General features: G+C 38.8%; 1 protein-coding gene across 11 annotated transcripts in view; it reads left to right on the top strand.

Moving 5' to 3' along the window:
- Positions 1–1,004: 1,004 nt before the first annotated feature.
- LOC128372449 (mitogen-activated protein kinase kinase kinase kinase 3-like) overlaps positions 1,005–23,034 on the top strand; it is a 45,276-nt gene continuing 23,246 nt past the window's right edge. For all 11 annotated transcript variants that reach the window (XM_053332518.1, XM_053332517.1, XM_053332513.1 and 8 more), the window contains exons 1-12: positions 1,005–1,216; positions 15,791–15,848; positions 16,510–16,600; positions 16,996–17,060; positions 17,246–17,301; positions 18,296–18,343; positions 18,952–18,994; positions 19,243–19,315; positions 19,926–20,057; positions 20,384–20,446; positions 20,593–20,674; positions 21,473–21,589. In XM_053332518.1, the coding sequence (XP_053188493.1) occupies positions 1,118–1,216; positions 15,791–15,848; positions 16,510–16,600; positions 16,996–17,060; positions 17,246–17,301; positions 18,296–18,343; positions 18,952–18,994; positions 19,243–19,315; positions 19,926–20,057; positions 20,384–20,446; positions 20,593–20,674; positions 21,473–21,589 (927 nt within the window). In that variant the 5' untranslated portion in view covers positions 1,005–1,117. The remainder of the gene's footprint in view (positions 1,217–15,790; positions 15,849–16,509; positions 16,601–16,995; positions 17,061–17,245; positions 17,302–18,295; positions 18,344–18,951; positions 18,995–19,242; positions 19,316–19,925; positions 20,058–20,383; positions 20,447–20,592; positions 20,675–21,472; positions 21,590–23,034) is intronic.

Below are 23,034 nucleotides of genomic sequence, written 5' to 3'. Positions count from 1 at the left end.
AACTTGAGACTCACTTGGATTGTGTTTCCGAATGAAATGCAGGCATTGTAGTGTAATTTCATGAAAAGACCGAAAGCAGTAATGTTCCAGCTAAGGGTGTTAAAACTGTGTCATACAGACATTATTGGTTCCTAATGAGGAGATAAATATTAAAAACTTAGTTACAAAAGGTCTCAAGAATTTCCTATACACTGGACCTGTAGTTTTTAGCAGAGGTTACTCAAGCAGGTGTAATAAATCATTTATTGTGGGTCAGTTTTCAGCTTCTAATTACCATGTTTGGTGCTCCAGTGAGATACAGGGCACTGAGATGGGATAGGTGAGACTGACTCAAAACAAACTACTGTGTCCATGTTCATTGTATTGAAATAACTTTTTGACTGGATGATGTGTTTATAATAGTTTTTGGACAAAAACTGAGCTCTGACAAAGAGGAATAATATATATATGTATATGTTAGTGGGATCACTTTATTGCTTTTAAGTCTTTTATTGACATTAAGAAACAAGGAATATTGCCAGTATTTTCCTCCAAGCAGTGTGAAGTAACAACTGTTACTTTCTCAAAAATGGGAATTTCGTTCTGCCTATCACACATTGGCTGAATCACAGTGTTACCATCTGCCATTGTTTAGCCCTGCTTAGCCCAGTTAAACACTGAAGGGCCAGTCAAGGCTTAGTGTTTTTTATTAATTTCTTTTTTTGGCTAAACACTTTGCATTTTTGCTGCCTCAGCATATTAGAAATAATGGATCCAAACACCTTCTAATGGTGCTATAAGTGAATTCAATATAGCTTTGTCTTAAAATTGGCACTTTTTAAATATTTACATGCAAAAAATAAATACTTTCTATTATCATTATTATTATCATTTCCTTCAATTGTGGTTATGTCACCACACATTTCTTAAATTCATCATCTCCCTCAGACTGTGGACAGGGGTAAACCATGATGCCCATTGCGCATGCTCATTGCGCAGTGTGGAAGCCATGTTGGAGCTAGAGTGGAGTCGGGCTGGGATTTTCTGACGCCGTATGTTTTTCTTAAAAATATCTGTTTTTCATACATTGTTGGGGTCCGTCAACCGTGCGCGATCGGCGCCGTAAGCGGCAGTGGAAATGATGAACTCCAGTGTCGACCTGTCCCGGAGGAATCCGCAGGAGGATTTCGAGCTGATCCAGAGGATAGGAAGCGGCACTTATGGGGATGTGTACAAGGTAAAAAAAAAAAAAAAACTGCAGACCGAGGAAGCGTGGTTCCATTATCGGACACAGGAGAAGGAGGTGGTGGACACATCTCCGTCTTGAATTATAGCATTAGCTTCCCGATGTAGCCTGCCAGTGTCACAGCACTAGACAAACTCTATCTTTGACGTGTTTTTGCGTGTTGATGGTCACTAATGCAACGTTGAATCATATCTATTCATGTGCTTAATTCCATTGTCGGACACACGGCCAATGGCTGCTGTCTTTTGCCAATGTTTTATGATTGTTATTGTTTTTGTTTGCTCCCTGGACTACTTACCGACATTATGGACAGTCGGGTCAACGCTAGAGAAATTCCTTAATAGCTTATAGTTAACATTACACGGCTCGACTATCAATAAAATCATAAATTACGCCAGCTAAGTTGGCTAATGTTGAAGGTAAATTTCCAGTCGTCGCATATATCCGATTTCTGTCAAAGTAGAAAAGCAAATCCATTTAGTAAACTTTAAATTATAGTTTCAAATGACCGGCATTGACAGTATTATCTAAACGCCTGGCTGTGGTCCTCTTCATTGTATTAAAAAATGAATTATTTTATTGTTCTTTTAAAGGAAGAGACCTGTCCGATAGTAGCCCGCTTAGCTATTAGCTGTCCGAAAATGGACGCACTTTAATATGTTAGCATCAACAAGCTAACCTGGCTTTGGGAACATTGTGACAAAATGATAACGAGCAGTGATTTGTGCAATGCAAGGGTGCAAAAACAGACACATAGACACACCAATGGGTCCACCTGTTTGTGTTAACATTACACAGGTGTCGATAAATGAGTGTAACTACGTCCTTTTTATGCTCTGATCTAGACTGACAGCTGCCTGCCTGGAAATCCAGCTCAGGCTAAAGCTGCACAACAACAACCACAATAACAGCTATTCCCATTGTTCTTATGCATGTTGTAATATCTTTAAACACCAGGCATAGATATTAAAGAACTAGGATGCCAATTTCTATGCACATTTGTCTGAATTATGTGGCATTTTTACACCATTTATCTTTGAGCCACAGCATTACCAAACCAAGGCCCTGTGGCTGGTAGCAGATAGCACTGGGAATCCAATAGGGGAAGGCAGCTCCTCAATTACAACTCATGCTCATTATATGCTACATTAAAGACCATTTACAGTCACAGTAGTACAACACATTTGAGTAGAATACAATGTAAGAAACACAGCAAGGCCGCATGCAAAATTTATACTATCACAGAAACCCGTAAAGTTAATGCTGCAGGATGTAAAAACAAATGTGACCCATGCATAACTGAGCTCAGTAGACATAAGTAAACACATCATATCTCATATAAAATACAGTAAAGTGCGATAAGTTCAACAAGAAGCACATTTCTGACTATTAAATGCAAGTGATTAGTTTGTATTTCCTAATTAAATCATGGTTTTTGAGACATTGTGTAATATTAGTTTCCCTCTTTTGATTTCCACATCGACTTTGAAGAATATATCAGGTTATACAAGTTGAACATCCACGCTCTTTAGCTCTTAGTATTTGTTTTTGTAGCAGTCACTGTGTCTTTGTATTCCATTTCAATTGATGTGTGTGTGTGTGTGGGAGAGGCTTTTGGCAGCCTGAAGATTCATTAAATACTTTTTTAATAGGACTTGATGATGTTTGGTTAACCTCCAGGTCTCATGTGGTAATTACAGGAGTATGTCTGCATCCCAAAGACTTTGAGATGTGAAAGATTTCCAGTCTCTTAAAAACGTAGCTGCTGGTATTTCTAATAGCAGATCCTAAATACCCCTCTGTCTTTGATTATATCCCTCTCTTCTTTCTTCTTTTTTTTTTTTTGTGTGTTTCTCATATTGTGTTCCTCCCTGCTGGAGCTAATCTTGTTTTGTTTCTAATTTAAGTCCAGTATCTTTGCCCTCGCTGCAGACACATAGGTCTGACAGAAGCTCTTCAGCAGGCCAGTAGCTCAGAGCGAAATTGCCTGCTAGACCCGTCACTGTGTACAGCTGATTAATGTGCCCTAATGTAGGAATAAAAACAACTGATGGGAGCAAAATACTTTCCGCAGGATTGAAAACACGAATTCTTCAGTTTTTTCCTGATCCACTGATAAAGCCGATACGCAGCAGTTCATCTTCCTAACAACAGGGGGGTTTTGTTGAAGGACACTTTGGGGGGGCTCAAACCTGAAACCTCTGCATTATGGGATGTCACTCGAAGCACTCGGCTACTTGGTAAACCTCATTGATGCCTATATTTGGTTCTACCGCTGTGTGAAAAATCTGTGGCTTGGATAGGAATGTTTGAGCAGGAAACAGTGTGAACTAGCTAGCGCTTGGTTTTGCCTTGTGTTTGTTGCCTGGCCTCCTCCTGTCTGTATCATGAAGTGGAGGAGGAGGAGGAGGAGGAGGAGGAGGCTCGGCTGATAGTGAGACAGGCCTCCTTGAACCCTGAGATCACAGGTTTGATCATCCTGAAGAGGATAAACTTTAATTTTTGGAGAGGAGTTCGGAGTATTTCTTCTGTTGCCAGTAAGGTATGCTGATAGTGTCAATAAACTAGGTCATTTTCATGCCAAAAATTCAGTTGTTTCCCACTGGACTGAAGCCATAGCAGGGAGTAAAATCCTTCAAGAGTGTTTAGGTCATTCAGTAGTGTCAAAAGTCTCCATTTTAACTCAGACTAATGAAATCCTTCAGTTGCTCCTTAAGGCTAGATGAGACAGAATTGACTTTTACAGACACCTTTAGGGCTGTCTGGGACATAAAAAGGGACAGTATGCCATTTAGGGCAGTGCAATCTATCAAGGTATTAAATTGTATTGAATATATCTGATTATTTTCTTGATTAATCAGTTCATTTCTGAATATAGTGAAAAGGTCTACCTTTTAAATATCTTATTTTCTTTGATTAAAGATTTTCAGTTTACCATCATGCTGAATTATATCTTTACATACTTTGCAACGCTGCAATCAGCTAAGGGTATGTATTTACTTAAATGACTTAAACAGTGATTTGATTATCAAAAAAGTTACCGATTAATTTTCTGATCAACTAATAGTTAAATTGATTAATTGGTTTCTCTTGGTTTCTCTACATTTCAATGTAATTAACACCCAACTACACATGTTTAAATGGTTTTCTGTCCCCGCACATAGATATCGGAGGAAAGGCACCCTACTTCCCTATCTTTGGAGCTGACGGCACCTAGTGATTTTAAAATTTTTAAACCTCCGAGCACAGGACCTACGGCCTAAATAAAACATATTGGAGAAGAGAAAGTTTTAATGTTGAGTATGAGATCAGATATCACTGATTTGTCACTTAATGTGGAGTAGATGAACAACAACGCTCTTCTGTTTCCATCTGTTTCATAAGAGCTTCAGTAAATGTGAGTATCGGTCTATTGATATGAAAAATCTACTGCAGCAGGTCTACGTCTGCAACAGCTGCCTCGACTTTCTCAAGCATTTAACACAATACACAGGATCTGATTTGACATGCGTTGTTTGAATAGGATGACTGTTTTCTCAAGGTGACGGTGCCTGTGGTGTTTTTTGAGGAAGTAGAGACGGACGGCGGCCTTCAGTGACGAAAGACGCCAGTTAATAAGAAATCAATTGCAGTAGCTCTGTGTGTGTGTGTGTGTGTTTGTTTTAGAAACATGCCAGCCTTCTGAGTATTTTTGGATTCCTACGTAAGTGCCAAGCAATGCTATCAGTGTCTCTCTATGACTGTCCAGTTTTTGTTTTTACTGTTTTTTTTAGTCAGTTTAATAGCACAGACAGCCAAGTCTCCCAAAGCTGAAATGGGTATTTATGGAATCTAATCACAATATATAAAAATAACATGATCAAACAATACATTTTGGCCATATTTAGGGAAGAATTTCCTTTTTAAATCCTACTGAAGTTTTGAAATGAGTCTGACTTTTGATGCTCCATCTCTCCTCCATAAAAATAACACAAGGATGAAGGCCATTCACCGCTAATCTATGATGGAAGCCTTATTAAGTGGCTCTCTGTAATACTGTATACATTCACACACTCCTGATGTATTTAATGTAACACTGTTGTACTTAACGGTGATATATGCGGTGACAGTAATGATTTCCTCTAGCCAGACCTCTTGTGTGTGTGTGTGTGTGTGTGTGGCACAGCTGGGCAGCCGTGGTCCAGGAATGCAGGAATCCTCACTTCCTCCGCATATGTGTGTGTTTATGTGTGTGCGCTTATGTCCTATTGTTTTCCACTGCTCCAGCAGAGGAAGACGGTGGAGCAAAAAAGCTGCAGCGTTAACACACACACACACACACACACACACACACAAAACCAGATTATTGTATGGTCACATGCATAGACACACATGCATAGACACACATGCACAGACGGCTGTAGAGTCACGATTAAAGCTGCTGGCCCACAACCATCCTGTTTTTGTCACTGTTCCTCCAGTTGTTTGCTTCGCCGAGGTGGATATTCTCTAACGCTCTGAAGCAGTGCGAGGTTCCTGGAATCCTCTGGCCTTGGATCCCGGTCGGAAATTTAGTCCCAATCCTGGCACTGGGGTCTCTGTTCGCCAAAGTACAATTAATGTACTGTGCAGGAATTTGTCCCTGTGCCACTGGTGCAGAGACATATTGATAAGTTGCATAGTTAGTAGTTACACAGTTGACATTGACAAAGTGTGGTGGTAAGGGGCAAACCAGATGTGCCAGTAAAAATAGAATGCTTTTAGTCATTTTAATTTCATTATTCAGTCACATATTCACTGCAGAACTAATATGTCTAGAAATTGCTGTCTGATAGGTTATATTTGATGGGGTTTTATATACTCTACGTCTTTTTCCTCTTCAAAGGACATAACGTGTTTTAGTTGCGTAAACAAATGGCAGTTAGCTTGGATGTACTTAAAGAACCATTTGAACCATGTTAATATGGTTTTTGATAGATGCCATAGGTTGTATTTGCACTATTACCTAATACAACATGTCTGTAAGGAAAAGCTGTTGCCAAAACAGATGGATAGAGAATGTCTGCAGTGCACACAGTGAATGGTGCGACACTCCCCAGCAGCGTGGAAGTGGGTCAACAGTAGTGTGACAGGTGAAGGAGTTTTGTGAGCCTCTCCCCACCCGCCCCAACAACACACGCATATTTACAGATTTACAGCACTTCCTGGCAGAAGGTAGCTGTTGCATTTGAACTGGAAACCCTCCACTCAGCAGGTTTAAGTCATTGTGAATTACATGAGCTGCTGCTGTCAGTCACCCAGAGGGCCACTAGTGTGAGACTTTAAGTGTCTGATTCAGTATTAAGATTAGAGCCAGACCGATATATCGGTTAACCGATATTATCACAGAAGTATCGGTATCGGCATATATGTTGTTAACTCCCTAATATTACCTACATTCATTCTGCAGCTGTGAATTATGAGCACTGCTGCTAAAATGTGACATGGTCATTAATATCAACGAGCTACTAATTAGGGCCTGACCAATACAGGAGTTTTGGGACTGATACCAATATTATTATATATTGGCAGATTTATCATTTATATACAGCATATATACATTAAACATACTTTTTTTTGGCAGTGATCCAGTTCAACAATTAACATGTGTGTGTATAAAATGACATCAGTGGACTGAAACAGTAAACTGGGAATTCAGTAATCATGAATAACTATAAAATCAATAACATGAACAAAAAAATCATGTATACATTACACTTGAATTAAGAAAAAATATTAAATACATATAAAACGCTGCCCATATAACTTTAAAAAAATAATATATATATCTGTACATATCCAACAACATACACACCGAAACCAATATATCTGTCATATGGCAGAATTGGTGGATAATATCGACTGGCTGATATATATTGGTCGTGCTAATGATTTTCAGTTCACTGTGCAAACATGATCACACCCTACGTTATCTTTTTCTTTTTTTTTTTTACCTCAATATTGCCACACTTCACAATAGCCGCTAAGAGGTTATTCATGTAACATTGGCTAAGTGAGTAGTTTCCTCCATGCCTCACTGTGTGTGTCCTGAGCGGAGACCGTAGAAGTGATTGGCGCCACTTATATGGAATTAAAGGTAAATAACTCTGTCTCAACCCATAATGGCAGTCTGTGTTTTTACAGTAGCATAGCGCCCGCTCTCCAATCCCACACCCCCGCTCCCCTTGTATTATTATATTATGATTATATCAGTGGCATAAACAGATCTTCAAATGACAATAATATTGTTTATCGCGATTATTTCTGAGACAATATATCGTATAAAAGTACGGTAGTTATCATGACTACACACAGCCGATAATATCAATTAACTATTATATTGGTCGGGCTCTTCTTCTAATGATTTTCACTTCATTGTGCAATCATGATAACACCCTATGTTATTACAGATTCCTCGAAGGACGTCTATGTGAAAGGTACTGTTGTAAGAGTAGTACAGCTGCTTTAAGGAATAGGGTTGAGCCAGCAGAGCCAGTGGCAGAATAATTAAAAGGTTAGCTGTAAATTGTCTATCTGACAGACTACAATTAATAAATGCTGCAGCTTCTCAGGACCAAGAGAAGTTTCATGTGTTGTTTCCCCAGCTGCAGAACAAAGTGAAGGATGTTTACTGTTAATTTGAGTAGCTCCTTCTTAACAAATATCTGGCTGCTGAGTCTTTCCTGAGGTTCTACAATCCAATACTGCAAGAATAAACACGAAGCTGTACGTTACCACACTCGAATCAGATAGCATCCGAGCATTTTTTGCATTGCGTGAAGTTTTGATCATGGTTAGGATGGCTGATGGCTGATGGCTTGATAAACAAAATAGAGCTGCATTTCTGGCAACCGGTCAATGTTAGTACAGTGCAGTAGATTGTCATGTTGTTAAGTTAAGGCTGAAGCTGAAGCTCTCTCTCGCTCTATTGTCAGCCTTGTTAGTCTGTAAAAATATTTTAATTGTTGGTCTGGAATTTCAGCTTGTACAACTTGTTTGTAATTTCTAGGACATTTTGTTTTGAACTGAACAGTCTTCTGTAATGAGTGCTTCATCGGCAACACTTTGGGTTGTATGTGTGGACTTGGTATTGTATAAAGATGCTACTACTCAAATTACACAAAGAAAACGGGCATCCGACACTGGAATTGCACAGTTTCCAGTCACTTCTCACTTTTGGCTGCATTTCTTAATCCAAATTAAACATTTTGGGTGAGAAGTCAAAGTTAACAGCAGCACACTGACCTGACTTTACTGTGGCTTTATTTGGAGAGAAAGACATGTTTGGCCTGCAAATGAGTCACATGACCAATCATCACAATTTGATTGATATTTGTTTTTTTACAAAGGAAACAATAACAATTGTCTTATTTTTTTATATGCACCCCTCAAAAATAATGGAAGGTAAATGTTACACAGTTTCAAGAATTACGTCATTTTACACGATATAAACTTAATTATAAAGAAATAATAATAATAAACTCCCATATACAACTAAATGATATGCATTTGGGTCACTTGATCTATAGGCTGTGTCACTTTTTAGTAATGAATAGGAAGGGATAATGTCTTAGGCTTGTTTGTAGCACCTTGTTGCTCGAACCTCTCTCAGGGTATAACTCTACTGCTCAACTTGTTCAGTAAATCTTGGCAGCGTTGTAGCACAAGTGTCAAATCCTATTTTGAGATTGTGTGCTCATGTGATGGTGCTGGGAGTGCTCAAATTTGGTTTGGACTAAATGATTGTTTCATACAGGCATCGTGCTTCTTAGGAAACACGTACAAGACCAAGAGAGGGAGACAAGCATGTTTTTAAATTGTGGAAATGAAGCATAATTTGATGTAAATCTGTTTGGATTATGCAGTCGGCTAAATATTTTAATGTTTTTCTCTGAATCCTCACACTGCAATTATGTGCATATACTACACACACATAAATACATACAGGCCATATGGACAAATCAAATATCACAATATTTTTGAGCAGGTACCTCGATACTGATATTGCAATAATTTGTACATTTTGTACACAATGGGTTTTTTGATAAATTATCATCAGTGATGTGGATGTAGTGACTAAGAGGGTAAAGACAAATAATGAAACAGCTAAAACAGTCTGAGTTCAGAAAATGACATCATTTTTACTGTAATGCGACCTTTAAAAGTAGGAACACTAAACACTAAAGCCATATCACAATATCCAAAATCTCAGACCACATCTAGTCTCATTCACAGTTGTTCACATTGTTATTATAATAATTGGCCGTCCCTACACGCAAACATGGATCCATGTAGCGGGAGTGTGTGAAGTGTGTGTGGTATGTGACTTCACGGGCTGACACTAAATGTGGATGTCATTGGTGCCGAGTAGAATCGGTCACAAACATCATGTGTGGTGGTAACTTAGTTAGAATTTAGGATTTTATTTATGAAACTCCAACTTTAATCATGTTTTCAAGATTTGAATAATAAACAAGATGACTTATTAAGGTAATTAAAACTGAATTGGGCAGTAGTGCAGCACCTTTGTGTGTCTGGCATTGATCTCACTAGTTCTCAATGTAGCTCCACTTCAGTTTACTTTCAGGCAAGTTGAGTGGTATCGGAAATAAGTGGCGTCATTGCTGTTGGCAGAGCCTGTCATTTGCTTTAAGAGAGAAAGATTGCAATACTAAACACAGGATTAACTGACCCCTGTGGGAAGAAGCTTTTGAGTGAGGAGAAAAAAAGTTAACTTTCTGAATAAAATGGGCCTAAGAGTGTGTGTGTGCATTTATGGGTGTTTTGCTTGACTGAGTTGGTGTTTTTTTAAAAGACAGGTGCACTAATTAAAATCACTTCACTGCCTACTGCTTTCCGCTTCACCTGCTCCCCTCCCGAGGCCATGTGGGTAGACGTTGAGACCGAGCTCTCTTAGAAAAGAAGCTGTGAGCAATACCTTCATCAATCTGAGTTTTGACAATTTGTGGTTCAAATCTGGTCTCAAAACTAATAGAAACTAAGATAAAGTGATTATATTTAGTTTTTTTCCCCATTGGACCTTGAAAGTGTTCCATAAACTTCAGAAATAAGTCAGTCTAGCCCACATATGAGGAGATAAAAGGTTTTCACATGACGGTAGTTCGATAAAAATTGGGAGATGCATGTCAATGTGAATTATTATCTAATGTCAGTAAGTGAGTAGAAAACAAACAAAGGTCCATTTGTTAAGTAATAGCTTGTCGTGGCTTAATGTGTTAGTTATCTAAAAGGTCAAAAAGGCATCATTGTTGTGACTGTATGGTTACCCAATTTAAAAGCTTAAATCTCCTGGAAAATCTTGTCCAAGGAAGTGAGTAAACAGCTACGGTTGTCATTTGTCACTGCCCAAGGCCCAAAGCTTTAACCCCCCCCCCCCTTCCTCAGTCTACTGCAGCACACTCCTGCACGGAGGGTTCGAAAATGTCAAGAGACAGATTAATGATTAGATGGTAACATGAACATGAGATTGTAATCACGACGGAAAGTTCAGCAGGCAAGTTTTCCCCAAGTCGTCCTGGATAACACACGAGAGTTGGAGGTGACTAGAATAAGAGAGCCACTAATGTGATTTATAAAAGATTTGTAAGAAATGTGTTATATAGTATGTGGATTAATGAAAAAGTTGCATGTTGCAGTATTAAAATCATACAGAGCATAATTAAACATGACAGAGATACAATTGAACCCAAAAAAATCACAATGAAAATTATTTTTATTGTTTGATCTACCATTCATTTCCTCATTTAATTAATTAACCATTTTGTCTTTAAAACATATGAAAATAATAAAAGTGATGACCTTATTTTATGCAATTATCAGCCCAAAAAAACCCAAAATATTCAGTTTGATATGGCAAGGATAAGTAGAAAATCTACATCAAGCATTTTTATGAACAATTAATTAAAATATGAATCTAATATCAAAATAATTGCTGATTTATTTTCTGCCACTCAACTTTCCATTTCAGCTCTGAAGTCGGTACCTTAACAGTAGAAATAGTATCTAATGGTGAGGTCTACACTCTGATTCTCATGTGAGTAAATGAGCAGAGTAAGAGGGTGAATCCTTGGACATGAACTTGTGACTTGAGACAGCTACCATGACATGAACCATGATCTTATGTAAGCTAGTCCACCAGACCAGTCGTCCGCCAAGAGTCAACATCACAAGTCTTCTGTCACGCTGCTTTAACTGTAAATAGTAATAAAAAGCTGCTCCATCAAAGCTGGAGTGAGTGAAGAATACCAAGTGTGTGTGTGTGTGTGTGTGTGTGTGTGTGTCATACATCTAGTGAGTGTCACACAAATGCATGAAATCAGTAATTCAGTTAAGACAAAATAGAAAAGTTTGAGGGGCAAACTACTTTTAAATTACCTCGAAAATCAAAAGGTGCGCCCTCTTTTTTTTTTTTTTTTTTTTTTTTCTCTCACAATATTCGCAGGATTTCAACTCAAGCTGAGTGGGATGATTAACACAGTGTGACGTTAAGCTTAGTGTGTTCATGTTTGTTTTTCATGGTCAGAAAGAGAGAAAGAGAGAGAAATGCCACACTGATCCTCCACTGAGCTGACCATATGCTGAGTATAACACACACACACACACACACCTACACACACACACACACCTACACACACACACACACGTTGTCCTAGATCACTTTTTGGAGGAAATTACATTGACTTGCATTAATTTCCTGGGGACTTACCCAACCCTAATCATAACCACTACTTGCCTAAAATGAACCCTTGCCCTAACCTTAACCACTGACCCATACTTCAGCTTTTTCCCCAACACACTCTGGTAGAAGTGTTACATGGATGTGAGCTAAGTTTCTCCAGTATTGTACAATAGAAATCCACAATATACCTTTGCTATAAGCTCTGGTCCCTTATTCATATTCATTAATCTCTTCATTGAATATTTGTGTAGTCTATAAAATATCACACAATTTTAAAGAAAAAAAAGCCTATTATAATTTCCCACAGCCCAAGGTGATTTCTTCCAGTGCGTGCTTTGTCCCATTAGTAGCCTAAAACCCAATTTATAAAAAATGATGGCAATTAATTTACTACTAATTCAGCTCTGTTCTCATCTGGGAAATTTTCCAAAATAGGGCAGGTTATTGAACCCTAATAGTTTTTCGTATCGACTGAAAATGAACTCATACTCCTTTTTACTTATTCTTTAATCAGACAGTTTCTTTATTATTCATTATTCTTAATATTTGTATGTTTTTTTTGTGGGTTTGTTTTGTGTGTTTAACCACCAAAAAAAATCCCCTCAGGCATGTTTAAGATGTATAAAAATTATCTGCTTAGAATAATAATTTGATGATTTCCCTCCAAAAGTTAACTACCGTAGTTCAAATTACTTAAAATAACAGAGCTAGCCTTTAAGTGTCAAACTCTAAATATCAGAAAAGAGCTTCATAGAAAACATTGTTATATTGGTTCCAAATCTTAGGTATTGTAAATTAAAGGTACACCTGGCCTTGTTCCCAGGCACATGTATGGCATCTTCTGCTTTGTCACCTTTTTTAATCACTTTTTCAATTCCTCTGTGTCACCTTCAACAAGCACCCACTCATCTGTGTCTCAGCGTTAAGCAGCCAGTCAGGCACCCAGAGATTTCATCAGTCACTCATTTACTTGACATTTTAGCCGTTAAGTTTGTAGTTCTTCTCACCCAGAATACATTTAAAGGAGCAAAGGATACTTTTTGTTTGGCCAACCATTAAAATCTATTCAGAAAGAACTGCCTGTCCAGTGGTTTCTTTGGTTGTTTTTTGGAGAACATTTGTAGTTCAGCCATTGCTACTTTTAATTTTACTCTGATAATCAGCTAGGAGGTTGAGAGGGTCGTCCACTAATTTGAAGATTAGCGTTTTGATCCCTGGTTCCTCCTTGGCATGTAGAAGTATCCTTGGGCAAGAAACTGAACCCTGATTTGCTACTGATGTCTGTGCCAGTGCTGTGTGTTAACAGATGAATGTTGACATGTAGTTTTAAAGGGCTTTGAGCGGTCAGACTAGAAAAGCAACATATAAATCAATTTACCATTATCCCAAAGTGGTTGCCATTCATTAATTTGCCCTTACACACACACACACAGAGAAACTAACTAGATTTGATGGACTGCAGCATTTTATGTGGAATTATTCTGATTGGTGTTAAAAGTTGAGCTTGATTGGCTAATTGAGGCTCATGAAACTGTCAGTATGATTTTCTAATTTACGGTAAATGGGAGGGGAGGGGGCGGGCGAGGGATCAAACCTGCATCGTCTTGGTTACAGCAGATGGCACGCTTCAGTCAGCCACAGCAGCCAGTCAAGTCAGGCTGTGTGTGTTGTTCCCACTAACAGTGGCACTGAGCGCTATGAGTCATCTCTGCTCTGTCTGCTGACTGAAGACACACTGTCTCTGCTCTCCACTCCACTTCTGTCGTCTTCTTTACTCTTTGCGTCTCTTTGTCTTCTCTTTCCCTCCCGCCCACAGCTTTGTTTTGGTGTGGGTTAGCCTCTGCTGTTCTTCCTCTGCCTCTCTTCTTCTTCTTCTTCAGTTGATCTCGCTCTTGAACTGAGGAAACTTATTAGACAAAACTGACAAAACCCCCTTTTTTATTGTCTTATAACATTACCGATTCATTCCTGATAGCGCGTAGTGTTTTTCCCTCATTGCTTTATTTTGTGTCCTTGTCACTATTGTGTTCCTGCAGTGCACTTGTGTGGGCAGTACTCCAATGTCTTTGTGTGTTGGGGGTGAAGTTTTGAGTTTCTTTTGGGGGTGTTAATTTGTTTTTCCACTCAGCCGTGATAGCTATCGCTGCTCATGCTGACTTGGCAGCTCAGTTAGCACATTATGCATTACTGTAATAGAAACACAGAAAACTTTAATAGAATTTGATGGTTATTCAAAACTACTCAGATGGTGGCTGTAACAGATTAGAGAGAATCAATAAGCATACAGCACTTTTTAAAAACAGTTTAACCTCCAGTGTGTCACAGCTTTCCAGTAAAGTGAACAAACCAGAATATCAAATATCAGGGCTTTTCAACCCCTAATGTTGGTGAGGGCAGCCCGCATGAGGGTAGATAGGGGTGTTTCTGTCTAATCTCACTGTCTAGTCGGGAAATAGTGAAAACATATAATTAGAAAATACAGAAAGAGCAGCAGCTGTGTTAGAGACATGGAACGGTATTAGGCTGTTTTGTCTCTTATGATGAGAGTTTCGGTTGTATTAGTCGACTTCAAACATCACACACACACACACACACCCATTCTCTCAGACACACATGCTTCTGCAATGTCACATACAATCATGCATGCACACACACTTGGCCCGAGAGAAGCGAGCAATTCATGTCTCCTCTGAAAAAGAGCATCTTTTATTCATGAATATTTCATATAGAATTCCTCTGCCTCACCAACACTGCTGCTGGATGTAAACACAGCTCTCTATTTATAGAAAATCAGCCTCAGTATCCTGCCAAAGCCCCACTTTTTTTAACAAATGTCAGCTTTTCAGGAATACAGGAAAAACATGCTCGATTTCCTGTCTGCATTCCTCTTTTGCCTCCTTTTTATCTGCGTTAAAATGTCACCGTGTTGTGAATGAGTTATGAACTGCTATTTTTCATTTGCTAAACTAGCTACAAACAGATTTTGTTCCTATTTAAAAGAATAGGACATTTAATAGCAACAGGAGCACGTTGATAAGAATAAGATTTGGGCATTATGTTACTGGTGTCAAGGGACATCTTTATGCAGCCACTCTCAAAATGCCTGTAAAGCTATGATGGACCCCCCCCCCCCCCTTTACTCTCATCTTAGCTTTGCTGCACGTTTATCACTCCAATTAGTTCAAGGGAATCTGATTGCAGCACAGTTATTGCACACCTTCAACCTGAGCAGACGTCTCATCAGCTAAAGTCACTGAAAACACTTGTGAAGGCTGGAGTGCACGTCTCTATCATAGCCGTACGACCGGGTGTTGTTGCTAATTAGCTTTAGCTGCTGCTGAGAAGATGGAATACGATCGAGGAAGTGCCGTTTGAGTGACAGATCCATGAGTTTGAAATATTGTCAGGAGTCAACACAGTGGTTTATAAGACTACAGTATGAAGGTTTTATCACAGCCGGGATCATTTTATCCTCTGTGACGATATCATGAGGCAAACAGAAATATGCTGTTTAAATTACAAAGTGATCCAACAGTAATATTGCATGTTTCTGACTGGTCAACCCTATGTGTCGTCATATAATATTTCATTGTATTGAAAAGAAGTTAAGCCAGGTCCATGTCTCATTGAAATGAATGAGGTAATTGAGTGTTTTCATGCAGTGCTGATGTACTTATAATTTCTTGTTACATCCCTTTACAGTATCAAATTGTCTCTCTTTGTGTCTCTCAGTTCAGCTCCACACATCTCTTTGCTACATGAACAACATTCCCAAGTGTTGCCTGCATGTTAAGAGCTTTCACTGACTCACGTTCTGTCCCCTTTTGTTTTTTCTCTCCCTCCGTTAGGCTCGTAATGTAAACACAGGGGAGCTGGCTGCTATCAAAGTCATCAAACTGGAACCGGGTGAGTTATCTCATTTTTCCTTTCTATTCCTTTACCTCAGTCTTTGTCTCTTCTCCTATATCTCTCTCTCTCACTGTGTCACCATTCATTATTCTCGTCTTCTCGCTGCAGTCCTATCACCATCTTTTTCCTTTGGCATCACACTTTCAGGCTAGCCTCTCTTCTTTTCCACAATCTTTTTTTCCTCATACCCTCCTCCCACCCTCATCCTTTCCCTTCTGTCACTGTCCTTAGCTCTATGTCTCTCCCAATACATTATTTTCCCCCTTTTTCTTCCTCTCTGTGGGTTTCAGTCCTCTTGTTATTCCACTAAAGAAAGGAGACCATTGAAACAAAATGATTTAAAAGTTACAGCAAAAGTGTGTGTATCATCACAAATGTATCATCACACAGGAAATTGCTTGAATAATTTAGGTTCTCAAGTGTGCGACATAAAAAAAAAAACAGTCCATCCATTTATGGTCCTCGCTTATGTGATAACTTTTATCTTTTCCTCAGAAACACTTACAGACACTCTTCAACACAAATACAAACTCATGAAACCCACTTTGCATCGTTTCACTTGAGTTTCTCTGTAAGTCATTATGTCCCAGTCAAGCCGGCTTATCACTGTAGTAAAGATGTGTGTGTGTGTGTGTGTGTGTACATGTGTTCTCTCCAGGTGAGGACTTTGCTGTCGTCCAGCAGGAGATTATAATGATGAAGGACTGTAAACACTCCAATATTGTGGCCTATTTTGGCAGTTATCTCCGGTAAGTGTGTGTGTGTGTGTGTGTGTGTGTGTGTGTGTGTGTGTGTGTGTGTGTGTGTGTGTGTGTGTGTGTGTGTGTGTGTGTGTGTGTGTGTGTGTGTGTGTGTGTGTGTGTGTGTGTGTGTGTGTGTGTTTGTGTGTGTGTCCCAGATGTTATCAAAAAGCTTGTTATCGGTATTAGTTAAATATGCTACTTTTCTGTGTGTTGTATGTGTATGTGTGTGTGAGAGACAGGAAAATAGAGATTAACTGGTGTATGTAGGAAAGCTGGAGACATGTGGAAGTGTTTTTAGGGCAAATAACATGTGTGAGACATTGTGTGTTTGTGTGTATATATACTGTATAGGTGTGAGGGTGTACTGACAGACTTCTTTGTTTGTGTGTGTGTGTGTGCAGGAGAGATAAGTTATGGATCAGTATGGAGTACTGTGGGGGAGGCTCTCTGCAGGATATCTATCACTGTAAGAACAACAAGTATCAAAACACTCACAATCACACTTTTTTTTTTTTGATGTGCTATTAACGTTGGTGTTCTTTTATCATTTTGTCTAACTCTCTGATATCAATCCATCTCTCTTTCTCTCTCTCTCTCTCTCTCTCGCTCCCTCTCTCGTTTCTGTCACTCTTCCTCGTGTCGTTTCCGCAGTAACCGGGCCTTTGTCAGAGTCACAGATAGCCTACATGTCACGGGAGACCCTGCAGGTAGTGTATACAGTATAATATATCCCATAATTATGTAGAACAGGGTAACATTGATATTATATCGATATCCTGATATGAGACTACGTATCGTCTTATGTTTTTTATTGGATATTGTAACATCGTGATACAGCATATGTATTGTCTTTTCCTGGTTTTAAAGGCTGCACTACAGTAAAGTGATGCAATTTTCTGAACTTAGACTGTTCTAGCTGTTCTATTATTTGCATTTATCCACATTACTGATGGTTATTTATCAAAATTCTCATTGTGAAAATATTTGTGAAAGCATCCCTATGGTTGTTGCAGTATCGATATCGAGGTAATACTGTGATACTTGATTTTGTTCATGTCGTCCAGCCCTAATCATGTGAATCTTTTTAAAATAGGAGCAGAGGAATAAACAGACATAGGAATAGAAAACATTGTTCTCCTGTTTAGCTGCAACTGATCCTCATTATTAACTGCCAATCATTGTTTCTGGTTCTTCATGCCAACACTTTAACACTGACTCTGCAGAGTGACAGTCAGGTGCAAAGTGGGAAAACTACTTTGCATTATTTAAAAAAGTGAATCTTAATGTTTTATGAGAGCATGTGATGTTTTACATAAGCATTTCAAAATTGAAATGTCCATTCGAACAGACGTTAACAAATATTGAGAGAAAACAGGAATTATTTCCCAAAGCACCACAGCTGTGTAAAGCTACAGAGGAAACACTGTACTGTGTTTGAATTCTGTACTGGAGCCAGTCATCTATCAGAAACCCAGATGATACGTCTGTGCTGCCAATTTCCCAAACATTTGATGATGAACAGCTGGTTCTGGTGAAAAATGAAAAATGTTTTCTTTGACAAATCATTTAAATGTAATTACTGGTTTGTTTTCAGTGTGCTGTAATATTTTTTTTTGTTTTATTATCATGTTTGTTTTTCATTTTTTTTGCAGGCACCAGTTGTGTTGAATAACATCAATGTCTGTATGATTGTGTTTTCAGGGTTTGTACTATCTACATAATAAAGGCAAAATGCACAGAGACATCAAGGTGAGCTCGGGGGGGAAATATATGGAATATGAAACCTGTTAAAATATATAAATTATCATACTCACTGCAAGTTATCTATAATATACTGTTGAGCATGCTGTATGTGCTTTCCCTTTGGGTGTATGCCATGAATGTGGGTTAGCAAAATACTAAGAAGTTATTACAGTATAATCCATTGCAACCTTTGAAATTTCCATGCATTGAATCAAAGCCTCTTTGACAAAGTCTCAAGTCATAGTACATATTTTCCAGCTGTAGTCTTTATTTCAGGGCCTTGTATTAGTTGTGAGATAAAGTCAACAATTCTTCTGCATTTATTTACATTTAGTGGATAAAACAATTTTAAATCTGCTCATTTATCATGATTATTAATAATGCATCAAGTTCTGTTTAGTGATGTAGAAAATGAGAATGTGTCCCCAAATTATGATGGAGACATGGGTGATGGGGGGGGGGGGGATGATAATTGATTCATATCTGCAGGCTACATTGATCAAGACAGACCACCTTGCAACAAACTGAATGCACTTCCCAAGCTAATTTGAATTGACTCGGAGGTGTGATTTCTTGTTTTGGATCCTGATGCATGACATGTTTTTCTCTGACAGGGAGCCAACATCCTCCTGACAGACAATGGCTATGTGAAACTAGGTGAGAGAAACAAACATGGCTTCTGCAATTATCTTCTACTTCAAACGACCTCATTTTTAAACTTTTGGTTTCCCTCTTGCTCCCCCTTTGTGTTATAATTTGCATTCTTGTTCTTTTTGTATTTGTACTTCACTGTCTTCCATGCTCCTCTTCAATTCTTTGACTCACACCCCTGTATTATTCTTATTCTTATTTCTTTACCCCCCCCACCCAAACCTCCCTTTTCCACTCCTTTTTCCTCTCTGTAGCCGACTTTGGGGTGTCAGCCCAGATCACAGCAACTCTAGCCAAGAGGAAGTCATTCATTGGAACTCCTTACTGGTGAGTTGTGCTTTCTTTTCACCTCCCTTAAAATTGCATGGTGATATATTTGCATGTAGAGCTAATGTGGAAGTCTTACATGCTACTCCATACAAGGGGAAAGTGTGGGAATTGGATCAATTCTCTGACGTCAGACAGTATGATGGAATTTGTCTAATGGGTCATGCAGGAATGCAGGAATACACCAGAATGTGTTGTCTGACATGTTCCACGCATTCACTGCTTTAGCTAATGGTTTTCAGTGCATCTGTAATGGAACAAGACCGTTCACATCTCACCTTAACAAACCAGGAATTTTTGGGTCCTTGAGGCTCTGACGGAAGCAGAGTTATGGAGAAGTAATAGAGTTATGCATGGTGGGAACTCTTTGCTCTGCTTGAGGGAAACATTGTTTAAAATTCAAAAAAACTACTTGTGTGGCTGTTCAATTAACCTATTAACTTTGTAAAAATGAGCACACATTTTACTCTCATTCTTTCCTTCGCATGCCCTGCTTCTCTCTCTCTCTCTCTCTCTCTCTCTCTCTCTCTCTATCTCTCTATCTCTATCTCTATCTCTATCTCTATCTCTATCTCTATCTCTATCTATCTCTATCTCTTACTCTCCATAGGATGGCTCCAGAGGTAGCAGCAGTGGAGAGGAAAGGAGGTTACAACCAGCTGTGTGATATCTGGGCTGTGGGTATTACTGCAATAGAGCTGGCTGAACTGCAGCCACCTATGTTTGACCTGCACCCCATGAGGTAAAATAAATGTGATTATTACTGCACATTTTTAGTGGAGCAGAGTGAATGAATGTTTTTAGCACTGTAACACTGATGTCTCAAAAGGTAATTTACATAAATGCAAGTCCAAATACTACAGACATTGCTACTGCCCTTTTACTTTAGACTGCACCTTGGTGGGCAAAGCTTCCAATTTGTAAAACATTTCCAACAGATGTAGTGAGACCAGGGTGCTAAAGTGATAGCACCTCTGTATTGACTTATTATTAGGATTACATGCTGTGAGACTCTCACAATGACGTACATTGTGTCCTTTAATCGTAATATCTCTCTCCCCCCCACAGGGCTCTGTTCTTAATGACTAAGAGTAATTTCCAGCCTCCCAAGTTGAAAGATAAGCTTAAATGGTAAGTGACCAGTATCTTCAGATATTAAGATACATTTAGACTCGGTGCCAAGCTGTATAAAATCTGCACTGAACTCATCATAAGGCTGAAAGTTTAACCATTTTCTTTCCCTCTGTGTCTTCCCCTCTCTCTCTCCTGGATGTTAGGACGAACAACTTTCACCATTTTGTCAAACTAGCTCTGACCAAGAACCCAAAGAAGAGGCCCACAGCTGAGAAGCTGCTGCAGGTGAGAGACAGTTACAAAATGCTTCTAACACTAAAAGAATAGTTTTGTTGTAGTGTGACCCACGCTAGCTATACTGTACATTTCAGATAAGACCAGTGCCACAAAAGTCCTTACTATGCCGTCTGTATGCCTGTAAAGTTTACAAAAACATGATATCTATAATTACACATTCAATTAAGCATCCTTGGGTTTGTGAAAGGCGCTATATAAATCTCACCTAGTATTATTATTATTATTATTATTATCATTAATTATAAAACATTAGATCATTAAATCTTATCAAATTTGGCTATCTAACTAAACATCCGCTAAATCTTGAATTCCCCTTTGAATAGGCCGAGACATTTATTTGATAACCTGCCCAATTTTCTGCATTCCGTTCTTAACAATTCGTTAAAAAAAAAAAAAAAAGCTAAATTATGAGTTGTCATTTATACCAGATGATGCTTCTGGTGGTAAAATATACACTGTGTGTTACATTGACTAAACTAATTGCAGCCAGGCATAAACTCAACTCGTTGCTCTGTAAACATATTTAATCATTATGTGTCAGCTGTTACATTCATTCATTGTAGTGCCACAACAATTAGTCATCGATTAATGGCCGAGCCGCTGCAGCTTATTTGACAGCTCTGATAAGCAGTCACTTTAGTTATTTGTCAAGCACTAAATATTCGTCCTAGCTCCTAGCATGCTTTGAGTTGTTTTTAATAATCTGTATAAAGGAACAGTTTGAAGTTATTTGAGCTATTTTAAGGCATCTTTTTGATTTGCTGCGTCTCCTTCCTGTCGTTGCAGCACCCCTTTGTGTCCCAGCCTCTCAGCAGGACGCTGGCAATAGAGCTGCTGGACAAAGCTAATAACCCTGACCACAGCACCTTCAACGACTTTGATGACGACGACCCCGAACCAGAGGTAACCTTTGACCTTCTCAGGTTTTTTTTTTACTTTTGGAACAGAAGTGTCGTCAAGTTGGTCAAGCAGGTCAACATAGTAGTGATCATCTTTATGCTGGATTTTGCTTCTTTTTCTTCCTTTCAAATTGTTTTCCCCTCTGTCTCCTCATTTGTTCCTCGTCCATGAAATTCCTTCTCCATCCACCAGCGATCACCCCTTCTCTTCTCAGCCTTAGTTTCTCCTTTCCCTGGCACACGTGACTCATCTTTCTGCTCTTTTGTTCTTCCCTTTCTCCCTCTTTTCTCTCTACGCTTTTATTCTTCTGTCACCTTTTTTTTTTCCTCCATTTGTTTCACTCTTCTACTCTTCCGCATATCATCTTCTTCTTTCCTCTTTCTCCTTGTAGCACTTCTTCTTTCTCTTTACCTTTCTCCTCTCCTTCTTCCCCCCTATTTCTCTTATTCTCGTGTCTTCTTCTTCTTCTTCTTCTTCTTCTTTCCATTCTCCATCCTCTACCTCCTCCCCAGTTTAAGTACAGGGGTCATTTCCTACCCATAAGCCCCGGTGCTCGACGTGCACCCCGTTTTGCGGCCCGCAGGAAGGTACCAGTCTGGGGCTGCGGTGTCTGCAGTGATGTCATTCTAACACAACCATACTGTCGGTCTGGTTTTTGACCGGGATGAGGACCACAGAACTGAATGAATAGAAAAGTGGATATCCATTCAATTCAGTGTGTACTGGTGTTGTCATGGAAACTGGCATTGGCATGTGCGTTTCAGACGGTTGATGGATTACCATGGCAGTTGCATAATTAGTTTAACATGCCAGTGAAAGTTTGTATTTAATGTTATACTTTTCTGTTGGCATGTCTACCCAAAACCATAAAATGAACTAGTGCTCATATTTTCATATAATCATATAATTACAGTTACAAGATTTTACTTTCCACTTTCAATAATTAGGTAACATTGTCAGTTTTGAAACATCGGACTGACTGAGGTTGGCTGAAAGTTACACAAGTGCAGATAATTTGAGTTTGTTCCTAAATTAATTATAACCAATGTTTGTTTATTTACAGGTAATGTTCAGCATTTAGAAACATACCCTTAAATGTTTTGTTGCTGAGAGTTAAATGAGAAGATTGATATCTTTTGCATGTCTATACAGTAAATATGAAGCTATAGCCAGCATCTGGTTAGCTTATCTTACAGTATTGACTGGAATTGGAAGGAGCCAGCTTGCCTGGTTTTGTCCAAAGTTAACAAAATCTGTCTACTAGCACCTGTAAAGATCACTAATTCACATTTTATATCTCATTTGTTTAATATGTGCAAAAAAACATGTCCTAATAGTGACAAATTAGGGTTTTACAACAGGTTACGTGCAGATATTGTTCATTTTCAGAGCTAGGTTAGCTTTTTTCCTCTGTTTCCAGACTTTATGGTAAGCTGAGCTAACTGGCT

Source organism: Scomber japonicus, chromosome 14, assembly GCF_027409825.1.
Source record: "Scomber japonicus isolate fScoJap1 chromosome 14, fScoJap1.pri, whole genome shotgun sequence".
NCBI lineage: Eukaryota > Metazoa > Chordata > Actinopteri > Scombriformes > Scombridae > Scomber > Scomber japonicus.
This window is presented reverse-complemented; position numbering and strand designations above follow the sequence as displayed.